Source organism: Musca autumnalis, unplaced genomic scaffold, assembly GCF_047663935.1.
Source record: "Musca autumnalis isolate F117 unplaced genomic scaffold, ASM4766393v1 scaffold_3, whole genome shotgun sequence".
Classification (NCBI taxonomy): Eukaryota; Metazoa; Arthropoda; class Insecta; order Diptera; family Muscidae; genus Musca; species Musca autumnalis.
The window spans coordinates 137421395-137436278 of NW_027411866.1; the positions used below are offsets into that span (position 1 = coordinate 137421395).

A 14884-nucleotide genomic window follows, 5' to 3' on the forward strand; every position below is an offset into this window, starting at 1 on the left:
AAGGATGCCACCGTGGTGCAACGATATGCACACCCGCATTGCACACATACGGTCGTTCGATTCCCCCGCCAGGCAACATCAAAACACTTTCCAACGGTGGCAAAATACCCCTCAGTAATGTTGGCGACATTTCCTGAGAATTTCAGCCATGTAAAACTTCTCTACAAAAGTGGTATCTTAGACACGCTGTTCAGGCTCGGCGATAAACTGTAGGTCCCATATCATTGAGCTAATATGAATCGTGGTGCACTCATTGATATGAGAGAAGTCTCCCTGGTCCCTAATGGGATGTTTGTGAAACAATTATTATACTAAAAAGTTAGCCAAAAAAATTTTGTAGAAGGCATATCCGATAAAAAACCAAACACATCGTTTTTTCAAACTTGTCAAAAACTGTATGTTGACGATTTTTAGTGAAGAAATTTCGTGACCACTGAGAATAAAAAATAAAACCCTCAAAATACCGAAAATCGGGTAGCGGTACCACCCGATTTAGTTCAAAACTAGTAACTCATGTTTAACGAAGTTGCAGTTGACCAATCGAACTGAAAATTCGCACACTTTTCAGATTTGGATGACAATACATGAGCATTGGCCAATTTTTTCATACAGCCCTCATATAGAGCTACCATCCGATTTTAGGTATTTTATCTTCATTTTTAGGCCGAATTGGCTGTAACTTGACAATGGGACCCCCATTGGTGCAGAAACTTCCTCACTAAAAATGTGGACATAGGTACAGGTTTTGGTATAGTCCCCATATAGTAATACCACCTGATTTCAAGTGTTTAAAGGATTTTATCTTCATTATTAACCCGAATAGGCTGTAATTTGGCATTTGGGTTTCCCAATGGTACTGAAACATCCCTACCAAAAATTGTGGACATAGGTCCAGGTTTTGGTATAGCCCCCATATAGCGGTAATTTTCGGCCTAGATTGACTATAATTTTGTTCTCAGTGGTAAAAAAATGTATAATTTAAAAAAAAAAAATAGTTAAACAATAAAAAAATAATGAGATTCCATCATGAGAATAAATATATTTATTGAGGCTAAGCGACAAATTATCTTCCAGTTTTAAGTGCATTTCTAAATAAAACACTGAAACATAATCTTTTTAAATTATTTTTTATTTCTTCTTTAGATGTTTGAACTTGTGTACTTGTGCAATATGTCAACAAAAGCGTAGACATTTCCGCAATTTTTATTTCCAAATTATTGGTGATGAAAAATTAACGATAATATTGATAACAATTGATTTTTTGAAATTAAATATCGAAAATATCTAAAATTGGGAATATCAATAGTTTGCCAGCTCCCGTATAACGGTACCTCCCGATTTTCCGTATTTTGAGGGTTTTACAGAAGAGTCGCGATAATTCGTACCTCAATTATTCGTAATCTTCGATAATTCGTATAAGCTGTCGGGCCCTTGAAGAAATTTCCTTCGCATTTTAACCTCCTTAATTCGAAATCCTCGATAATTAGTATAAAATTGCCGGTCTCTTAAACTACGAATTATCGAGGTTCTACTGTAACTACAATGTTTAATTTGGCATCTGAAGTTTTCTGTGGTCACGAAACTTCTTCACTAAAAATCGTCAACCAACATAGGTCCATGTTTTGGTCCATGTTTGGCTACAGGAAAAAATGGACCATATTGGATTTGATTTCATATTCATGTAAGTTAAGTTAAGTTAAGTTGAATTTATTGAGCCTTTTTTTATAAACGTTATAATTATATAGAGTTGTAGTAATAATAAGCAAACTTAAGATTTTAATGTGTTATCTAAATTTACAATATTGGTAGAAATGTGAACAGCACCATGCTTTTACAGGAATACGAAGAACACAAATAATTACTTATAACAGTGTTTAAAATTCCTTGCTCCCGAGAATACAATTTTTTCGAGCGTAAAAATCTCAAATTATCTTACAAACTAAAAAAAAAAACTAAAAATAAAAACAAAGGGAAAATAAAATAAAAAAACATGCACGTTAACCCCTGTGCGTACCTGACATAGTTTTTGTATAAAATGCATATCGTGTATTAACATTGATGTGAAAATTTGGAAGAACTTCATTTACATAGCCGATAGGAGATAAATAATTAGTATTCGTCCAACTATATGGTATCTGGGTGTCGTAAATCAATGATACATAACAATTTTGATGATCACTAACTCGATTAACAAAATCAAGTCACAAACGTACAGCCCTATAGGAGTAACCTTGGACTCCTTATAAATTATCTTATTAGAATAACGCTTGCAATTTGATTCATAATATTTACCAATACAATGACGTAAAACCTTCCTTTCTAAAATTTCCATTTCCTTGATTACCACAGGAGACACACTGAACCATATGGGAAATGCGTACATAAATACTGGCCTTATACTTGTTTTATATAAAAGAAGTTTCGTGCTCACAGGAAGATTTTTATTTATTAAGATTCTAGAGAAAGAGCCAAGAATTCTGTATGCCTTTCCCAATACCTGTCTAGCATGTTTATTAAATTTTAAAAGATTATTAAACGTTATTCCTAAATATTTTAAAGTATTTTCTACAGGAATTTCAACTCCATTAAAAGATAACTTTAACGTCTCCTGGATCAGATAAAATCTCATGAAATTCTACACAAAATTTCCTATTCGAGAAGAAACTGTGGAAAATCTTTATGGCAAGCGGATCAAAGTTAAGTTGAATCATTTTATATAAAATTCCTATATGGGACGCATGGTCAAATGCTTTCTCAACGTCGAGAGAAAGTGCTACAGTGCATTTTCGATCACGTAATTTGCAAATAATATCATTGTGGAATTTAAGAAGGGCATCAGAAGTTGAATGACCGTTTTTAAATCCGAACTGAAGATCAGGGATATACGGTGCTGTTATTCCATAATCCATCTTAATACGAATAACTCGTTCTAAAATCTTACCTAAGTTTGACAGCAATGAAATGGGCCTTAGATTGTTTATTTCTATGTTGTTGGGTTTTTTTAAAATAGGAACGATTATAGATATTTTCCATTTGTTAGGGAAGTACGAATTATTTATACAGTTATTATAGATTATAGTTAAATATTCAAAGCCCTTAGCAGGAAGTTTTTTGATAATAAAGTTAGATATCCTATCCAATCCACAAGATTTTTTATTGTTAATTGTTTTGCATATATTGACAATTTCATCCAAAGTCGTAAGCCTGGGATTATCCATAGGATTAATAGAGGAGACAATATTATCGAAAATAAATAAACTAGAATCATTTGCGATAACTCCATCAATGAGACTTTCCATTTCATGCATGTTTTCGATTACTGGCACTTGCTGGTAAATATTACCAAAATATTCTTTTAATCTAGTGCATGCAATAGAATCACTGTCCAAAAGAACACCGTTCTCTGATAACATACTAATGTTCGCTTGGCGTTTATAACCAATGATATTATAAACATGACTATGAGCCCGAGGTCCAGGTTTAATCTTTCTCAGTTTTTCCGAAAAAATACGACACTGTTCAATTTCAACTTGCCTCTTAATTATAATGTTTAATAACTGAACTTGTTTTGATAACATACGATAATTTGGATCATGTTTATCACGACATCTATTAAAGATTCTTTTCAAATCCCTCTGCCATGTGTATTTCAACTTATAAAGGTTTTCAATTGAATCGGAAACTAAAATTTTTCTTCCTACATTAATGATTTTAGAATGCAAGGTCTGAATGTTATTTATGATATTTGTGAAATTGTCGATATAATAGTCAATTTCATCATTGGTAAGATTCCTATCAGAAACAGGAAAAGTTGCAAGCAATGCCTCTCTTGCATCACTTTTGAAGTCATTCCAATTTGTATCTTTATATGAAGTATAACATCTGGGAGAATTAGGAAAGGCGATAATTTTAAATGCAAACTCAGTGGAAAATGGTCGGAAAATGTTGGTGTTAATACCCACAGCTCTGTCCAATTAGGTTTGATGGTTCTCTGATACTTAGCTGAACCGAGGACTCCTCGTTGGATCCCAACACACTGTCAATTCAATTGAGCCAGATACCCAGAACTTGCCAACCCTTCCTTTCTCTGGGTTGTCAACTATCTCCTCGCAAGCAATCACTTTGGTCAACGATAAGTCTTTCCACGGTCGCCTTAATACGATTCCAATGGAGAGCACCTTCACTGCACACGTTGTGATGAACCAGATAATCTCAGTAAGGGTTAGGTAAAACTCTTTACTCAATATCTTTGTTTGGCACGTCGTTGTCAAAGACCAATTTGTTAAAATAAAATTCGAAGGTTGGTTTACTTCAATTCAATGGTTTATTGACACTTCAATAATGTTGCAACTTGCAATTGAGTTGTAATAATACGATATTAAGATATTGCTAGAAGAGCTTAAACAATGTTGTTCACAAAAGATCTTAACAAAAAGTGGCGGTAGTTGCTGCTGCTAAATTCTTTCTTTTTTTTCACTTTTGTTTTGGTTTTAGTACTAACTAAACTTTGACAGACAAGTTCTAATGATGAAGGTGCCAGGCCATACTCCGAATGTTGTTAACATACGACGATGGTGGGCGTATGACGTCAATTTCAATAATAATTGTAAACCAAATTATTATTTATTATTAGTTGGTATAAATTAATAATTATTCGTAACTGACTGGCGAAACAGCAAAGCAAACATACTGGCGGCCTTGCACGAAATGTGCAACCCAGTGACTAACACTTCATACCAGCAACAACCACCACCACTGAAAAGAAAACATATTAGATTATAAGGCAAATATTAACAGACTAATAATTCAATAGCTATATAAATAATTCAGATTCTTACAAAAACATAAGATTAATATGATGAGATGATATAAACAGTCTTCTAAGGTTGTGATTTTTAATACTTCCGGATTTTAAATACCTCAGGTTCTCTATGGAAAGGTTAGCACATATTCAATTAAGACGATCTTGTATTTTCTGCACTCTACCTTCACCGAAATATAATAGACCAAATTTGGAATCCTGGGTAAATATCTTCCCAGCTTGTGCGTTTGTCGGTCCCACAAAGACGTTCCGGCATGCGTCAGTACCCAAAATCATTTGGTACGGCTGAGGTTTGTACCACCACTTATCAGCAGCACAACCATTTTGTAGCACATCGTATGGCATGTTGAACTCCCGGTCGATTCTGGCAGGGGGTTTAACGCCGAAGTCCCTGTCCACCACCTCCAACTCTACGCTCACTTGTCCCTTGTTTACATCCTGATGTTGTAAAAGGGCAGTTGTACGCATGTCTTTAATGATGCAATGTAACGATAGAGCTTCTTTCAATGTGATATAAGACCGCTTACAGTTCGGTTCCAAAACAGTGCGTATAGTTTGAGCTCGTCTTTTCGGACACGTATAAATTCGCACCAATGCGGTCATAGGAAACCAGATATGCTCCTCTGGCAAAGAGTGAAGAATTGTGTGATGGAATCCATCACAGCGTTTACATGCATCAGGACTACGGCATTGAGACCTTTTATGCGTTTGTGCCAAACAGTTTATACATATTCCCGTGGCGAGAACGGTCTCACTTTTTTATGGTCGTCCAGTGTCAGGAAAGCTGTGCATTGCCGAATTGCATGAGGCCGATAACATACAGGACATGGGAAGTTTGTGTTGAAAGGAGTGCCACTCATTGTTTTACCTGTAAAGATGTTCTAATTAAAATATGATGCTAGACAATTTGTATCTATTTAGTTTTCAGAGCTACGGGGTAGAAGAACCAACTTATGAATTGGTCTTTTAATACTTCCATTTTGAGTCTTCAGATCCACAACCCGAACCCTATCATCTGGACCACGATATACCTTTTCAACACGCCCTAACCGCCAATCAGTAGAACCAACAGATTCTCCTTTAAGAGCAACCAAATCCCCTTCCATTAGACCCATCTGAGGGTATTTCCATTTATGTCTTTTATGTAGTTCTACTAAATATTCGTTTTTCCATCTACGACAAATCTCATGGTGCATAGCTTTTAATTTCCGCCAGCGATTCAAGACGCTCCCAATAGCATTGACTTCTTCTGGCTCGGCAGGAGTTAACATTGAAGACCCAATTAAAAAATGAGCTGGTGTTAGAGCTTGTAGATCGTCAACACTGTCTGGTAAAGGGCCAAGGGGGCGCGAGTTGAGACACGCTTCAATGGTCGCTAACAATGTTGAGAATTCTTCAAATGTATACTTGAGTTGACCAGAAAGTTTTTTAAAGTGGTTTTTAAAACTTTTCACCCCTGCTTCCCATAGTCCCCCCATATGGGGCGCAGCCGCAGGGATGAAATGCCATGAAAGTTGTTGGTGACCATATTTAATAACAGCATGATCTCGTAGTTCGTTGACCCTCTTGTCAAAGTTTTCTCCAATCTTTCGAGCCGCGCCAACAAAGTTTCTGCCATTATCGGAATACATAGCATTTGGGCAACCTCGTCTAGAGACGAACCTGGCTAACGCTGCTAAGAAGGCCGGAGTAGACAAATTACTCACGGCTTCTAAATGAATCGCCTTCGTTGCTAAACAGATGAAGAGACACACATAACCTTTCGTGATCTCACAATAACGACCAGTAAAACTTTTAAAGTCGAATGGTCCAGCGAAATCTACGCCGGTATTTGTGAAGGGGCGACTTAGTGTGGTTCTTATAGAGGGTAATACACTCATGATTTGACCTTGAAGCTTCTTCTGATGCAAAATACAGACGTTGCAATTCTGAATAACAGTTTTTACCAAATTCTTTAGTTTGGTTATCCAACATTCAAGCCTCACAGTTGTCATAACCAATCTTATGCCTCCATGGCATGTGATTTTATGGACAAATTCTACATACAACCGAGCAACTCTACTGTTATAAGCAAGGATCACAGGATGCCGTTCATAGAATGTCAAACAGGCAGTGGAGCCTAAGCGCCCATTAGCTCTTATTAAGCCATCTTGATCTAGATAAGGGGTTAGACACAACAATGGAATTTTAGGGCTTAATTTAGTCTTGGATGATAGACATGCATATTCCTTGGGAAAGTGCAGCTTCTGGGACCATATAAATATTCCCCTTCTGGCCAAGGACAACTCTCGCGAAGACAACTTTTCGGGGTTTGTACTGGACTTACGAGCTAGACCAACAAACCGAAACATTCTTGCTACGATATGAATAGCCTTAGGCAGACTTGAAATATCATTCAAAAAATCCTTATTTTCTTTCTCTTTGTTTCGCTTTAAAGACCTTTCTTTATCATCGGACTCATCTTCAGATTCATCTGAAGGGCCATTTAATTCTTTTAAAGGGTCACATTCCTTGGTCGATTTAGCAAACATGACTTGAACTCTTTTCTCTTCTGATGATGTTTGAAAATCTTTCGTACTATTTGGCCACTGACACATATCTAAAGCAAGCCAATCTGGACCGTGCCACCACAAATTGTTATTCTGAAGCTCTACAGCAGACAGCCCCCGGGTTGCTAAATCGGCGGGATTGCTATTGGATACCACATGTCTCCACTTTATATTTCCGACCTTCTCTAAAATAACAGAGACTCGATTTGCCACAAACGTTTTCAAGAACTTGGGGGTTTTCTGAGCCACGCAAGGACAATGGTTGAGTCAGTCCACAAAAACAACTCATGCTGACCATGCTCAAAGTTTAGCCTAATAGATTCGATTAACCTCGCTAATAAAGTGGCACCACACAACTCTAGTCGTGGTAACGACACTTTTTTAATGGGGGCAACTTTCGTTTTCGATATCAATAAATTTGAGTATACCTTAGTACCATTTTGTATTCTAACGTAAACGTTTGCCGCGTATGCTAGCTCTGACGAGTCACAGAACCCGTGAATTTGAACCAGACAATTTGGAGTAAATTTTACCCATCTTGGGATGGAAATAACATCAATTTTGTTGAAATGTGTAAGGAATTTCAGCCAATTTTGTAGAGCCAATGGTTTAATTGGTTCATCCCATTCTATTTGATCTAACCACATTTGCTGCATTATAATTTTTGCCGTTATAACTATTGGAGCTAACCAACCAGCAGGATCAAATATTCGAGCTATTAGTGATAAAACCTGCCTTTTGGTATACGAATCCTTTATTTGGATCACTTCTGTTACAAAATAAAAAGAATCAGATGCGGCATTCCATCTTACGCCTAGCATCTTCGCTCTACTGTCCTCTTCCAGGCACAAAAAGGAACTACTAAGTAAGTCTTCCGGGGGTAAACCTTCTAAAATTCTTTTGGAGTTTGAGGTCTACTTCCTCAACTCAAATTTTGCAGATTTCAAAATGCCAATTAGCTGATACCGTGCTTCTAATGCTTCCTCAATGGAGAACGAACCTACTAAAGCATCATCGACATACATTGCGTTTCTCAAAATATGAGCACCTATAGGGAAACGTGCTTCTTCATCATCGGCTAACTGCAAAAGCGTTCTTAATGCTAAATAAGGGGCACAACTAATACCAAACGTCACAGTATTCAATCTATAATCTTTTATTTCTTCGTCATTTGAGCAACGAAAAACTATTTTTTGGAAATTAGTTTGTTTGGGATTTATTAGAATTTGCCTGTACATTTTAGTAATATCCGCACTGAATACATATTCGTAAAATCTCCATTTTGTGATTAGGGCAACTAAGTCTTGCTGTAATGTACGACCAACATATAAATTATCGTTTAAACTTTTTCCATTTGCAGACCTACTAGAACCATTAAAGACTACTCTTAATTGCGTAGTAGTGCTGTATGATTTAAGGACACCATGATGAGGCAAATAATAGTTATGATCACACGCTGACTCATTATCTATTACCATGTGACCTAAATCTAGGTACTCTTTCATGACTTCATCATATTGGGTTTTGAACTCTGGTTTACGCATTAATGACTTCTCATTACGTTTGAACTGCATGAGAGCAATGTGCCTATTTGACCCTAAAGATGGACAACTTTCTATAAAGGGAAGATCAACAATGTACCTCCCTTCGGAATTTCTTTTCGTCGTTGAACAATAAATTTCTTCACACCTTTTATCCTCGTCAGAACATAGGGTTCTATGGGAAACCTCCTCCATCTCCCAAAATTTTGATAACTGTTCCTCCAGTGACACCTTGGTTACATGACATACTCTTGTACAACACGACTGAATTCTCGATACTGAAGGGCCAGTTATTATCCAGCCAAATATTGTTTCTTGGGCAACTAACGTATCTAAAATTCCATGTTGAACACCACCGCGTAAAATTATTGGATATAAATTTCCTCCTAATAATATGTCTATAGGACCACTTTTGTAAAAATCTGGATCTGCCAGAGTAATGTTTGGTAAATTCAAATGATCTATGGTATTTAATGAATGCGACGGTACCTTTCCGGTCACCTCGCGTACAACCAAAGCGTCTACTTTTAATGACAAATTCTGATTATTCATCGGTTCTATAGTAAAGCTGGCCAATTTCTCGGATCGACTAACCATTTGCCCTCCAAGCCCAGTTACCTCTGCGGAGATAGGCAACGTAGGCAATTTGAGTAACTTTTGAACCTTTTCAGAAATAAAATTCTCATCCGAGCACGGATCTATTAAAGGTCGCACTTTATATGCAACACTACGACTTATAATCTTTATCCATGCCGTAGCTAACATCACCTTTTTTGCCACCACTGTATGATGAGTTTGAACCACATTGGACGGACCAGGAACTTCGATGGACTGTATTTGAGTGGAAAAATTTTTCTTAGTTTGAGTTACCTCATTATTCAGAGTTTGACCCGTTTTCTTTGTGAAATCTCTGTGCAACAAATTGTGGTGTTTTTTATGACATTTTGAACATCCATTTGTACTACTGCAATCATTATACATATGACCTATATTGAGACAATTAAAACAGAATTTGAATTTTCTCAAAATTGCAGTTCGTCCTTTGTAGTCTAAACATAAGAATTTTGGACATAAGCTTATCATATGCGTTTCTTTGCACAATTTACATTGGGGCATTTCCGATTTAGTGTGGTGGGACTTGATTTGTTTAACTTTAAAAGGTGTTTGTTGATTTCTATTAGAAAACGATTGCATTTCAATGGAAAACCGATTGTTATTCAACATCTCGGAAACACTCTCCAATGCATGAAACCTATCAGTGAGAAATTCGTTAAGTTCGGACCACTTCGGTACTTCTGTTTTGTTTTTGACCGACTGTTCCCACAAATTTAGAGTTTGTTCCGAAAGCCGTGATGAACATTGGAAAACAAAAATTGGATCCCACGAATCAATGTCGATATTGTACAATTTCAGTACTGAGATACAATTGTTCACCTCCCTTTGTAGCCTTTTCACTTCCTCCGCAGATTCGTGTCTACATGGCGTCAGATTGAACAACTGTTTCAATTGAGAATTGACAAGGATCCTTTTATTTTCATACTGCACTTTCAAATTATTCCATGCAATTTCAAAATTATCACCTGTTAGTGTCACATTTCTATTTATTTCGCGTGCTTCGCCATCTGTTTTTTGGTATAAATAAAACAGCTTGAACATGTCCCTAAAGGTGGGCCATGATTCATAACTGCCATGAAAAACGGCTGTATCACAAGGGGGTACAGGTACAGAAAACCCATGAATTGGTTGTGAAACTATGGGTGGAGCAACAGGTTTATCTCCAAGTAAAGTTTTTCGTGCAGCGGCAATAATATTTATGCATTTTATATACGATTTTCTAACCTCCTTATGTTTTGTTTGTATTGCCACATTTTTCTTTTCTTTTCCCTCTTCAGGGCCACACTCATCAAATACTTTTTTATATTTTGTCCAGGCTTTCGAAAGTTCACTTTTTTCAAAGTCTAGAGCTTCCCCCGAATAATCCGTGAAGTCTTCTTCTTTTAGTCGATTTTCTATTTTGGATAACTCGACGCCCGCTTCCAAACATTTATCAAAAACATCCATTTTATTTGTATTTTTATTTAAAATTGGAATAATATCCTATTAAACACAAATAGATGTGTCTGTTCCTTTACTTTTTAAGAATTATAACAGTGGCAAAAAATGGTAAAATTGGTGAACTGCACTCATATAAATTGTATGCTTTTAAAAGTAAAGGAAACACCTTGCGGGTAAAAAGTGTCAAAAACTGGTGACCTCAGGCACGGAAAGGAACACGTCTAGTATTTGTGCTCCTTTCACTTATATAGCCACGAGAAAGGAAAAGCTCACATAAATTGTAAAACAGAGCAACAACTCTATGTAAAATATATTTATATTTGTTCTCAAAATAAATTCACTCGAAGCTTTGAAACACTGTGCAATCAAGAAAAATAAGTGTCTATATATTTACTCGATGTACACAAATATAAATACACTGAAAAGTGTTTCAGTTTTTGTAATAAACTTCAACAAGATTCCAAAGCACTGTGCAGTCACACACAAACCGTCAATATATTTTCATAGAAGTATGTATATGTATATTTGTTTACGTATGTATGTATTGTTACTTTATTTACATACTAATACCACCACTGGTTTGTTGTGCCAACCGTTATTGAATGTAAAACAGAGTCTCCAATAAATATAAAAAAAATTAGCAAAGCAGAATGAAAATGGCGGATTCAGTACTAAGATCAAACTATATTATGTAACAGATCACTGCTTCCACCTTACGATCATTAGCATAGAAACACTTCCCTCTAGGTACCGCAATGATAATTTTAATATGCACAACACAATTCCGCTTATAATTTTGGAGTACAATAAATTTCACAGCATGCGTACGAATCACTAAGTACATATGTACCTCTTTATCCTCCGTACTTTACCCTATTTGGGCCACAAACTAATCCACCAAACTCGCTGAATTCCTTGTTGGTAGAAGGACCAATGTTAATACCCACAGCTCTGTCCAATTAGGTTTGATGATTCTCTGATACTTAGCTGAACCGAGGACTCCTCGTTGGATCCCAACACACTGTCAATTCAATTGAGCCAGATACCCAGAACTCGCCAACCCTTCCTTTCTCTGGGTTGTCAACTATCTCCTCGCAAGCAATCACTTTGGTCAACGATAAGTCTTCGCCTTCGATACGATTCCAATGGAGAGCACCTTCACTGCACACGTTGTGATGAACCAGATAATCTCAGTAAGGGTTAGGTAAAACTCTTTACTCAATATCTTTGTTTGGCACGTCGTTGTCAAAGACCAATTTGTTAAAATAAAATTCGAAGGTTGGTTTACTTCAATTCAATGGTTTATTGACACTTCAATAATGTTGCAACTTGCAATTGAGTTGTAATAATACGATATTAAGATATTGCTAGAAGAGCTTAAACAATGTTGTTCACAAAAGATCTTAACAAAAAGTGGCGGTAGTTGCTGCTGCTAAATTCTTTCTTTTTTTTCACTTTTGTTTTGGTTTTAGTACTAACTAAACTTTGACAGACAAGTTCTAATGATGAAGGTGCCAGGCCATACTCCGAATGTTGTTAACATACGACGATGGTGGGCGTATGACGTCAATTTCAATAATAATTGTAAACCAAATTATTATTTATTATTAGTTGGTATAAATTAATAATTATTCGTAACTGACTGGCGAAACAGCAAAGCAAACAGTTGGTAATGTATTTACTCGAAAATTTGGCGAAATTGAATCAAACAAGTTTGTGCTTATAATAAAATGGTCAAGATATGAAGCTCCATTTGGAAAAGATGGAATAGTATCACAAATTCGAACAAAATCTATAGAAGTACGATGCAGCCAAGAGAATAACACATTACCATTCATATTGTCCAGTCCGTCACCCCAAGATGAATGTCTTGAATTGAAATCACCCCTAATATGATACCAAAGTAATTTTGAGAATAACTACACAAAACAGACAAGCTTTCTTCATATAGCATGCGATTAGCATTGCATGGTATATAAATTGATCCTATTAAAATCTGTTGTTCAATGCCATTCAAAACGAGACTAATACTTAAAAACACGCATGGAAATTTAAAATCAGGTATATGGACCCTACGGAATTTATATAAATTTCTTATGGCTATTGCTACGCCTTGTGAGCTGGTATCCCTAATGAAAGTATAATTTTCTAATACAACTCTATGCCTATCTCTCAAGTGAGTTTCTTGAATGAATCCGAAATCAATTAGGTTGGAATTAAGTATATTAGACAGTTCAATCCTCCGGCTTACCTCTATGAGGGACCTAACATTGAAAGTGAGACATTTAATAGAATCACGGACCATATTGAGATTTAATTTCCTCCAGAAGCTCTATACATTGCATTTTTGCCTGCTCTTTTGAAAGAGTTCTATAACGTCTAATAAAAAGTTCTATCCTATCCTCTAAGGAGGTTGCTTCAGGATGACAAATATTTTTTGCAATTTTTAGAAACTCTTCTCTTAATACAGGTTTACGTCTGGCTTGGTTATGTTCTGGAAAACAACTGGCATATGTTCGACTGGCATCGAAAACGTTAAGGTTATTCATTGCCTTAGATACATTGTTGGTGGCTAAAATCTTTTTCTCTCTAGCTGCAGACTTTTTGTCGTTCATGTTTTTTAAATATTCCTTATAAACTGGGCAACCCCTATAATTTGAAGGATGTCCATTTTGTTTGCAATTTACGCAATACGGCTTGTTTTCTTCACTTGAGACAAATTTGCAGTCACCAGGGCCATGTTTTTGATCGCATTTAACACAAAGATGTGTTCTACTTCAGTTTTTGGAAATATGGCCCCATTGTTGACAATATATTCTTTGGTCACAAATATATCTTTCAGTCTTAAGCTCACTATCTGTTTTACCAGGTAAGAGTGTGACTAGAAACAATCCTGTATCAATTTTGTTTCTCCTAGAAAATTCAGTCGAAAATTTCGGGACAGTATCTACTGTATTAGGAACCCTAGCATCAATGTATTTCTTGATATCATCTAAGTCAGTTCTATGATAAAGTCCCCTTAAAACTAATCTTGTACGCTTAAGTTCTTTAGGGGTATACGTGTATGATGGAATTTCTTTATCTTTTAGTAGCTCAATCATCTCGGAATGTACTGATGGATCTTTAATATACAATTTACACTTCTTTTGACCCTTATTTATAATCCTAAAAACTACATTTTTAGATTTCAAGGTTTGAATAAGATCTGTTACATTTACATTGAAAAGGAAAATGGGAGGACAAAATGCTTTAAGACTATTTACCGGTTTCGAAGAGATTTCATTTCTAGGAGCGGTTGTAGTTTCAATATTGGGATTGACTTCAGAATTGGGTTGAGAAGGTTGAGCTCTAGGAATAGATGGCTCCAAGAGGATATCAATATCCCCAAGCAAAGCAAAACGGTTCTGAGATTCCTGATTTGAGGCTGATGACTTTTTCGAGGATTCACACATTCTCGGCCGTTTGGTTTTTGATTGGCTGCAGTTGAAAGTAATCGTATTGGGAAATGTAGAAACTGGATTAGAATTTGTTTCAAAGTTGGAAACAGAAGAAAATTCATTTTGACAAACGTCATCGCCGAATCTTCTCTCATCAATTGTTTTATTCTTATTCCGTGACTTGGTACCAATATGTTTAGCCTTCAAATTGCAAGGGACAATTTCAGAATTATCTAATGATTCTTCCATGCCAGAGCTTGGTGACGATTTTGTATTAATTCTCTTTGATTTCCTTGTATCCCCTGATTTGTCTGGGGGTACATCTTCAGATGGAGTCCATTCCTCCGCAGGTATTGGTTCATTCATATAAGTATTATTAATTCTTGAGAATATGAGCAACAATTTATTTTTTCAAAATTTTAGAAAATATATTTTATTTACAGACACAAAAAAATACGTCTATTCGATTCGAAAACTAAA

At 36.1% G+C, this 14884-nt stretch overlaps 1 protein-coding gene across 1 annotated transcript; it reads right to left on the bottom strand.

The window, feature by feature from the left end:
- Positions 1-8285: 8285 nt before the first annotated feature.
- On the bottom strand, positions 8286-14419 carry LOC141398309 (uncharacterized). Its single transcript, XM_073975591.1, has 3 exons — positions 14231-14419; positions 9162-9743; positions 8286-8939 (listed from the first exon to the last, which is right to left on the bottom strand). Exons 1-3 carry the CDS (start codon positions 14417-14419, stop codon positions 8286-8288), a joined length of 1425 nt encoding a protein of 474 aa, XP_073831692.1.
- Between the last annotated feature and the right edge of the window lie 465 nt (positions 14420-14884).

Bases quoted from the DNA above. Each gene is read 5' to 3' on its own strand.
- LOC141398309 (XM_073975591.1), bottom strand. From the start codon at position 14,419: ATGTGTGAATCCTCGAAAAAGTCATCAGCCTCAAATCAGGAATCTCAG. The intron at 9,744-14,230 runs GTAAATAGTCTT...ACTCAAATACAG, and splicing joins ATGAAATCTCTTCGAAACCG to TCCATCGAAGTTCCTGGTCC. The intron at 8,940-9,161 runs GTATGTCATGTA...GCTCTCATGCAG, and splicing joins TTCAGTCGTGTTGTACAAGA to TTCAAACGTAATGAGAAGTC.